Consider the following 10,249-nt stretch of genomic DNA (forward strand, 5'->3'; position numbering starts at 1 on the left):
GCATCAAAATAGGAAGGGCATATTGGACATTATCATCTGAAATATATCAAAATGTGGCATGGTCCTTAACCAGGGCTTAGCTAGAACCAAACAGGAACAAAAGCAACAATGGCAGAAGCAATGATTTGATGCTGGAAACCCTTATATAGTCAGACCATATGCTAGAAATTACAGCCCAGTCTATTTCATACTATGTGCTGCAGAGATAAGAGATAGTAGAGGACCAGGTGCAACAAGTGTGAATGACTTTGATTTAACCATCATCATCATCGTCATCATCATCATCATCATCATCATCATCATCATCATCACCACCACCTTACCGTCAGTATCTCTCGCCTGCTCCCCCTACCATTACTGTCGCGACCGCCACAACTATCAGGAGCAGCTGCAATAACAGCAGCAGCAGCTGAAATAGCACCATTACCAATGACAACAATGACAACACCACAATCAACAAGAACACTGTCATCATCTTTGTTGTCGTCACTAGGAAATACGTGAATCATCTTCGTCGTCGTCGCCATCATCGTCGTCGTCATCAATAGCAAGTTACCAAACACTGCACTATAACTCGACTTCTATCAATAGCCGCCATCAATAGTGTGTTTGCAGCAGCAATAGGAATTAAATGTAATAAGATACAAAAGATGATGCTGCGATAATATAGATAGCCAAAATATTTTAGCTATTCAAAATTACATCTTAATCAGAGAGGAAAAAATATGGATTATCCAAAGATTAATTATAGAAGGTTAGTAAAAGAAAAAAGAAAATATCCCGAATTGTTAATTGAAAATCATAAATATGTAATGCAATACAAAATGAGGCTGATCTTTGGTACAACGCTGTCAATTCAACAGTTGTGAGGGTACTCGGAGAACTAACAACGTATTTCAACCTTATTAGGCCTTCTCAGCAAAGGATCATCTATCAGGTTGTTGTTACTGATGTGTTAATTGTTATTGTTGTTGCTTAGCCCCATACCAGCCTTTATCGAAAAGATCTATGCGTTCCAAACATAGCCATCCCGTCTATTATTTTGTTTTCTCACGTATAGTCCAGGGAAAGTTACATTAACCAGTGGATACTTATTTTTCTTTTACTTTTATACAGCAGGATGTGATTCGAGTAAGATATAGTTACTATTTTTAGCTGAGGCAAAGACCACACAAAGACTTTCTGAATAGTTTTGATAGTTATAATAGTTTTGCACATAACCAATATCAGTAAACGGTGTGATTAATATTCTCTGTGTACAATTAAAAGAAACCACTGAGGTGGTATGATTAATGACCTTTGAAGTTTAAGATGTTAAGTATCGAAAGAGATTCAATAATGTTAAAACATAAGTCTTAGTTGTGATCTGTGATGTCGATAACGGTGATAAATTGTGCTTCTGGTTGTACGCATTCAAGTGATCGCAGTAATGGACTTATGGCTTAGACCCTTACCAGCAAAATGGTTTCAGACACTGCGTCAGTGGTAACCATTAGATTTCTGTTGTAGAAGATTACAATTCCATAATATATGTGCATAACTATATACATATATTCATACACACACACGCGCATACATACATACATACATACATACATACATATATATTTATATATATATATGTTTATATATATGTGTGTGTGCATAAATACATATTGGCGCGGGTGTGGCTAAATGGTAAGAAGTTTGATTCTCAAACACATAGTTCCGTGTTCAGTCTCACTGCATGGTACCTTGAGCAAATGTGTTCTGCTATAGCCGCGGACCGACCAGAGACTTGTGGGTGGATTTCGTAGATGAAAATCGAAAGAAGTCTGTCGTATACACACACAGAGACACATACGAACACACACACACATACACTCGCACACACGTACACGCGCACGCGCGCACGCGCACACACACACGTGTGTTGGTGTTTTTATGTCTGTGTTTGTTCCTCACTGCTGCTTGGCAACCAGTGCTGGTGTGTTTACATCCTAATAACCTAACGGTTTGGCAAAAGACACCGATAGAATGAGAACCTGTTTGAAGAAATTAGTCCTGGACTCGATATGTTCGACTAAAATTCTTCAAGTCAGTACTTTAGCACGGTCGTAGTCTGAAAGAAATGAAAGGCACAAAGACAGTTAGATAGACAGACAGACAGACAGTTAGATAAATAGGTAGACACAACCGTCCAACCCATGCTAACATGGAAACGGATGTTGAATAATGATGATGATGACGGTGATGACGATTATATATATATATATATATATATATATATATATATATATATATATGTAGTGACTGACGGTGCAGAGTAGCACCTACATTGCTAGAAATAAGATGTACAAAGCCTCTTAGTCGCGAAGAAGCACACATCTGTGTACCGAGAGAAGAACTAACCGCCCCACAGCGAGCAAGATCACCAGAGTGGAATTCTGGTTTCGCTTGAAATTAAAGTCCTTCACTAAATGGTTTCGCGAAATCCCGACTGTCAGTATATAGTATTTACCATTTGAACCAATAGTTTATTCAGCAAAATGGTAATGTGAAAATTATGAAATAACGTAGGTGGCTATAAGCAATCTGAAACCAAAAAGCAAGAATTCAATTGTCACTAATTGTAACTCATGGTGCATGGTAGCAACTACATTGCTGGAAAGAAAGGGCTTGTAAATGACCACCTACAGTCAGGACCTGATAATGTATAAGGTTAAGGCTGAAACACAACTCTTTGATGATAAGCAAGATAAAAAAAAAAAGCAATATTAACTCAAGACATTTACATTCCGAAGATGTGAGACACACCTGGACTACATTTTTTATATTTATTTGAGATCCGCAGACAAATTTCTGCCCGAATTTGGGCAGCGGTATCCAAACTCTCACTTGCGACAAAAACCAACCACAGAGCGAATGCAGACAGAATGAATATGGCAGTAAGGTTGTTTCACCAGAATGACCATAACCAATAGGTTGAAATATCGTAAGATAGATACGAACATACATGATGGCTTTCTACTCATGACCAAGGAAAACAGTCAGGTCGGCTTCACTTGGGTTTGTAACCGTGTTTTTTGATGCTCACTGCATCGCTCTCCAACTCAACCAGGCATCTAAAACCGCCTCGTCGGTGATTGTTAGATGACTACTATATATACATATAATCTGAATTTTATAGTGTTAATTATCCATCAGGGCTGGTCTTACCAATCGGTTTCGCGTGAAATTATATAATGGAGTGTTAGGTAACAAACCTGTTATATAATATATGCTCGTTAGAGACAGCCGACATAGAAAGGGACCCCTTCTATGTCAGCTACCTCTGACGAGCGTATATTATATAATTGATTTGTTGCCTAACACTCCATTATATAATTTCACGCGAAACCGATTGATAAGACCAGCTGTGATGGATAATTAACACTATAAAATTCAAACAATATACCCACTCTACTAACAGTTATACGAGCGCATCTCCCTGACTTATGATCTCCTTGAGGACTGAAGCAGTATACATATAGTTTCAATGATGCAAAAAAAAAATCTCTATTTTCATTGCATGTGTCTAAGTCTGTATGTGCCTCGAGTTATGATAAAAAATAAAATGTACGATGCATTGTGAAGGAATGGGTAACCGTGTGGTTCCACAATGGAATTCTTAACACTGCAGCCATGGTTGCTCCCGTGTTTACTGTGTTTCTGTATGGGATTAATAATTGTATTTGGAAAAGTTTGTTTATTTTACCGTTTGTTATTTCCTATTCTTGGTATCATTAGTTTCTGGATAATATCGATTTCTGCAATGAAGTTATTGTTGTCGCTGTTGCCTGTCAGTGTTGAAAAGATCGTTAGATGAATACGTTATTTTTTTTTTACTTCTTCTGTCTCCGGACACGGCTAGCCTTAATGATTATATAATTTCTCTCTCTCTCTCTCTCTCTCTCTCTCTCTCTCTCTCTCTCTCTCTCTCTCTCTCTCTCTCTCTCTCTCTCTCTCACTTCCTGTCTTTGTTCCTTTCCTTTCGTCCTTTTTATCCTGTCTATCTTTCATTATCTATTTCTTTCTCTTTGTGATGTATATATGTATGTAGACGTATGTATGCATATGTATATATATATATATATATATATATATATATATATATATATATATATAACACATAGATATGCATATATATATAACACATAGATATGCATACACACACACGCACACAAACGTGCACAAGAAATGCACACCCATATAATGTGTAAATAGGAGTGTTTGGATTGTACAAACACGCTTTATTGCATAATTCTACAACTTTTTCATTTTCGCTTTTCTGGCAGAAAATTACTGAAATATATCAATGTAATAGATACATGAAATTTATTACATCGCATTAGTTCAGTAATATTGGTAAATGAAGTCACAGCGGAAATTCATAGATATCCTGATATACAATAAGTTTTCTTTGTTACACTGTGCCTGGTCGCCAATACATGCGGCCGAGCTTTATAAAGTGTACTACAAGTTTCATACTCAAATGGAATTTAGATACATATATATATATATATATACATATATACTTAACTACTCGTGACCCGTTGCGTCGCCTGCAAAGTCTGAGAGTTTTGTTTCGTGGTTTTCTTTTCCTTTCCAGCCTATTTCACATTCTTTCCATGAATGTGACATCGAAATCACGCGTAAAGGGTTCCTTTCCACAGAAAAGCAAATATATAGCTGCTATTTCTTACACGTCCTCCCACCATGTCACAGGTATTTCGGGTTCTTTATCGCAAATAGTTATTACGTGGTAGCAGGGCGTGCTAGAGAAAGCAGCCAAATCTATGGAGCTGAGGCACGTTGAATGCATGGAAAAATGTGAATAATAGAAATCACGTCTGGTAAATTACAGAACAAGAAAATTCTTACTTAAAATATTGCAGCTAAGGATAAAATTTCAAATAAAACATTTAGATTTAGAAAATATTAGCCTTTATTAAAAACTAAAAATTTTATTACAAGTTATTATTTCTATTTGTTATTACTTGTTACTCCTATTCAAATCTAAAAATAACTCAATTGAAATATGTTTTGCACTATAAAATTTTATTTTTTTTAAGTATTAATTAAGAAGTAGAAATTTGAAAATAGGTTGTAAAACATAATAGTAGTACTAATTAGTATAATAATTTGAATAATAAAGAAAAAAGTTATATATCAAAGTAAAATCTACCTTTTACAACAAATTCACTGTCAAATGTGCTTGAGTGATTGCTTAAGTTATTGCCAAGCCTTCACATTTTTAGACTTGACCTAGTGCCTACTTTTACATAATGAATTTACCTACCATACATTGTATTCTACTTTGCATAAAACGTTAGCTATATTGGTACTTTTGGCTGTCATTTTTTAAGTATTTTAGTGTGTCGATATTTTAACATAATGATGACACCTTTTTAATTATAATGTTACTTTATAAATTAAAATCAAATAATTTTGAATATTCAAATTTTATCCTTAGCTGCAATATTTTAAGTAAAAATCTTTTTCTGTACTTTACCAGACGTGATAACTTGTTCTAAACCTTTCTAAGTGTAATAAATTGTCCTGTACTTTGCCAGATTCATGATATTAAAAATATTATTTCTCTTGCGCGCATTTTCCCATGTAATCCATGTTTTTTTCCCGGCTGTGCTATCATGCTAACTAATAATGCGTTAATTAATAATTTGAGATTTTATCTTAGTGAAAATTACCTCAATGAAGCCGGTGACATATTAAAAGTCCCTTATAGAACTATATTCATAAAGTATAGAACTATATTATCACCCTTAAATTTGAGATACAAGCACTCATAACTTTTTACTTTTAAAACTTCTGTCTCGTCTCAGATATTACGGAACTGTGTTTACTTGGTATAATTGCATTAATTAATACAGATGACATAGTTAAACTAATTATAAATTAGCGTCGTCGCTGATAATTTTTCCTTACCTCAATGATGCCGGTGACATTTATTAAAAGTCTACTAATAGAACTATATTCATAAAAAAGTATAGAACTATATTATCACCCTCAACTTTGAGAAAAACGCTCATAACATTTTTCTTTTAACACTTCATTGCATGAGATTGATACCATGAAATGCCTCGAATTGAGTTCTATCATTTAAACTTAATTAAAATAGTTTGTCGTTAAAACAAAAAAAAAAGTATTTATGCTTAAATCTAAATTTTTGCCATATACTTTTTTCATGATATTTTACCTCACAACCTTTTCGATACACATTTTTGTGGCATGAGAACAAAACTATGAAATTCTTCATGCTTTCTGCTATCGACGAAGCTAAGATAAATATATTTTGCTTTTAAAATAAAAAAGTTATTTAGATCTAAACTTCATTGAAGACGTTACTCTACTATAACGTTGCTCCATATTTTTTCTACTGGGCCAAATCTCAATTTTCGTATGCCCAAATGTAGCTAGGGACCGGTCCTTTTCCAAAATGTTAACAGTTTTCAATTTGGTTATGAACTGAATTAGCAACAAAGCTCTGAAGTTGCTGCGTCTGAGTAAATTGCGGCCCGAATATTATTCAACTCCTACCGTAGTTGAATGATATGTATATCTATATCTATCTATCTATATATATATATACATATGCATAAACATTTTTATAATTTACTGGTTTCACTCAAAGGCTGAGGTCATGCTGGAGCATTGCCCTCCAATGTATTTGGGTTTCTTATCGGTATTGTTTGCGGTGTAGTAGCATTTCTGATAAAAATTTCTTCCAATGCTCTTTGAAGACCTCCACATTTGTACAAGCAATTGTTGTAAGTATATAAAATTGTTATATGTCAAACTTAATCGTTATATGTGTAAATAAATTGTTATATGTACAAGTAAATTGTCTGCATCAATTGTTGAGAAATTGAAATATGATAAAAAAGAAATTATTTGTATATCTAATTACTTTAAATTTAACAGTTATCGTCACCAGGTGTTTGTTTTTAATATCTTATGTCTGCTTGTCGGATGAATAAGTGTCATATATTAATTAACTGATATCAGTCTGGCAAGATATAAATTGTAATGCGTGGCAAGTTATTGAAGTACCGGTGTGTAACATCTCCAAATATATATATATATATATATATATATATATATATGCTATGTGATTGTTTTGATGTGAAACTTGGAACTGTACCGAGTGTTGCTTTAGCTTTTTACTATATTTAATATCACAGAATTTCTATTTAATAATAGCATACAAACCGTAATTATCTCCGACATCTTTTATTTGTTTCAGATTTACGAATTGTATAATGGTGGAGCAGTAACTGTCAAATATAAAGTTGACACTCATCCTCTGAAGTTACTTAACGCGGTAAGTTGCATCTTTTCTAGCTACACAATCAGAGATGCTTTGAAATCCTATTTGTGAAGACACGAAAGAAATGTCAACGGATAACTGAATTTTTGACTCCTAGGGCTCAAGAATTTATATATATATATATATATATATAAGTTTAAAATAGGGGCAGCTGATGAAGGAAATGTTCTCTATGTGGCCTGTCTGTTTTCCGGTGTGTTCCTACCGTTGTCCGAAAAAAGTTTGTTTTCCGTGCTTTGTTTATGTTTTATTTTTCATTTTGTCCACGTTTTTTTATATCGTCTAGTGGTGGTGGTCATCATCGTCACCATTAGAAATGTCAACATTACCTTTTATTCTACCGGACTTTAAGGAACTAAGTATCAGCAATGTACGTGGGTCAACCAGATATGTTAATTTGCTACCATTTCTTGGTCATCTAATGCATTGAGCTATCAGAATCGTTAGCGTGTCGGACAAAATGCTTTGCGAAATTTCTTCCTATTGAGTCCGGAGTTTAAGTTCCGCTGGGGTCGACTTTGCCTTTCATTCTTTTGGTGTCGATAGCAGAAGTACCAGTTGATCTCTGTACTTCTGCCAAAATTTGGAGCCATTTCTTGGTCGTCTGCCAAAATATCACCTGTGTTTTCTAAACTACATTTAAGATCTCAAAGAAAGAGTGAAATCTGTGTAACGTAAAGGGCGATAAAAATAAAGCTAGCTAGCTAGTTAGGTAGGTAGGTAGATAGATAAATAGATGGAAAGAAAAGAGAGAAAGAGAGAGAGAGAGAGAGAGAGAGAGAGAGAGAGAGAGAGAGAGAGAGAGAGAGGGTGTAAGAAGAGAAAATAGAGAGGTGGAACATTGAGAGGGAGAAAAGAAAGAATAGGAAGTTAGATTTATATTAGTCAAAGACTATGTTTTATTTTGTCGTTTTGCAGACAACCTAAAATAAGATATTGATTCTTGTTTGTAGTCCTAAAGAAAAGCATTCTTTATTTTGCCTCTTCTCAAAATTAATGGAACATTCTACCATTACCAGATAAATTCCTTATTTATTTTGAGTGAAATCTGTAAAGTTTACAAACGCTGTTGCTAAGTGGATGGTGGGGGAGGGGGCAGTGACTTATATTCACTGCTTCCAAACATCTTAATTCACTCATCTCTCCCTCAAAATTTGAAATCTTGTGCTTATAAAACACATTTTATCTAATGGTAAGAAATAGGAAAAACGGAAGCGAACGTTGAGTTCAGTATTAAAAAACATTTATAACCGTTGTATTGTTATAATTCATTACATTTAGAGTTCAAACTTCAAGAATGCATGCCCGTTTTTAATTCTACGAAGAGATATCAATCGACGACGGGTATCTATTCATTTGTTTCTATATTTCATGTACGACTTTAGGATGTTGTGCCACTTTGAATAAGTGTTTTTCACACATGATCAAATTTATGTGCGCTGTATCCTTCCGTAGCCTCAGAGTTACATTTTGCCTCTTCCTCTCAGAGAGGAAAGAGATTTTGTAAATGGCTCACGATATTCTTCTAGTGTGCAATGCAGCGCTTCTGAGAAAGGGGAAACAAGAGATAGCAAGGTCTGCTCCAGTGTTTGACTAAACACTTTGCTTCCAGAAAGATGAGAGCAAATGTTTTCCTAAGGGACATTTAGATTTACAATACAAAGAGCCAAAACAAATTCTGTTAGGTATTTATCCAACACTCTAAAGACTCTGCTCTTCGGCTGTTTTGTTATTTCAACATAATGTCGAATTAATAAAGGCATGCAATGGATGTTCGTGACCTAGAAAAATGTGTCACGTGAGCAAATGGAAGAGACTTCATTTCCTCGCTAGATCTTGTAAAAGTAGCAGCCAAATCTCTCTCAAATCACTAGTTACCATCTTTAAAGTAAGAAATACATGTTGAATAATACAATGTCTGAACAGTGTGGGTGATCCACTTTCTGGAGAGGACTTTGGGTCATTGTTAATATCTATTTGAGATCAGGTTTCAAACGAACTTACCAACAGCAGATACAACAGCAACAACATGTAAAACAGAAATTCCTACTTCATTTCAACAACTTAAACTGTTTACGCTACATACTTAAAGAACGTTGTATTTCGCATCATCAGCTAACTCTGTCTCAGACGTTCTTATGTTATGGACATGAGGACGTGTTCTACGGTCACGAAACGTAAATGTGAAACTGAAGTAAACTCCAATTAAATTTATGAGTATTACTTCCTGTAGTGTGTTCACACACTTCACATATGCGTATATACGTATGTATGCATGTATGTATGTATGTGTATATGTTTCTATCAATCAATCTATCTATCTATCCAGCTATATATATGCGAAATACCTATATTATGGAAAAGTGAGGGTAAACCAAATGAGCTGAAATCAATTTAAACACAGCGAATTCCTAATGGCAGTCAAATAAGAATGTAAGCATATTCTTTCTCTGAGATTGATATCCGTAAAATAGTTCGTCAGAAGATTCCTTTCCTCTTTATTCTGCAGATCAGTCCCGTAGAAAGTATATCTTTACGTTCTTTTATAAAACTTTGAGTAATTTTATAAATCATCCTTTCGAAGTAAAATTATAGATATTTGGTTCGATATTTCACGAACAAATGATGAGAATAGCATGAACTCGTTGAAATCCATTAATGATCTTTGACCCAATGACCTTTGAGCCAATAACCTTTGACCCAATGTGCTTTGAAATGATTTAACAAAAATCACCAGGAGAGCAGTTTTCATGTGCTCTATATAACTGTTTCTAAAATAGACACAAAACCATAATTGCGTAAGGAGCAGTTAGTTTGTTACAGTACCTGACGTGTATTGTGTTTTATTGACCAGAGAAGGACGAAATACAAAGCTGACAT

At 34.5% G+C, this 10,249-nt stretch overlaps 1 protein-coding gene across 7 annotated transcripts in view; it reads left to right on the top strand.

Annotated features, from left to right (window-relative positions):
* LOC106867322 (cilia- and flagella-associated protein 65) overlaps positions 1-10,249 on the top strand; it is a 1,093,663-nt gene that overhangs the window by 915,927 nt on the left and 167,487 nt on the right. For all 7 annotated transcript variants that reach the window (XR_016243317.1, XM_089358289.1, XM_089358292.1 and 4 more), the window contains one exon: positions 7,286-7,363. Coding sequence is in view for 6 of the 7 variants with exons in the window: in XM_089358289.1 (XP_089214415.1) it covers positions 7,286-7,363 (78 nt within the window). In the remaining variant the exon portion in view is untranslated. The remainder of the gene's footprint in view (positions 1-7,285; positions 7,364-10,249) is intronic.

This window comes from Octopus bimaculoides, chromosome 10 (assembly GCF_046866305.1).
Source record: "Octopus bimaculoides isolate indiv1 chromosome 10, ASM4686630v1, whole genome shotgun sequence".
Classification (NCBI taxonomy): Eukaryota; Metazoa; Mollusca; class Cephalopoda; order Octopoda; family Octopodidae; genus Octopus; species Octopus bimaculoides.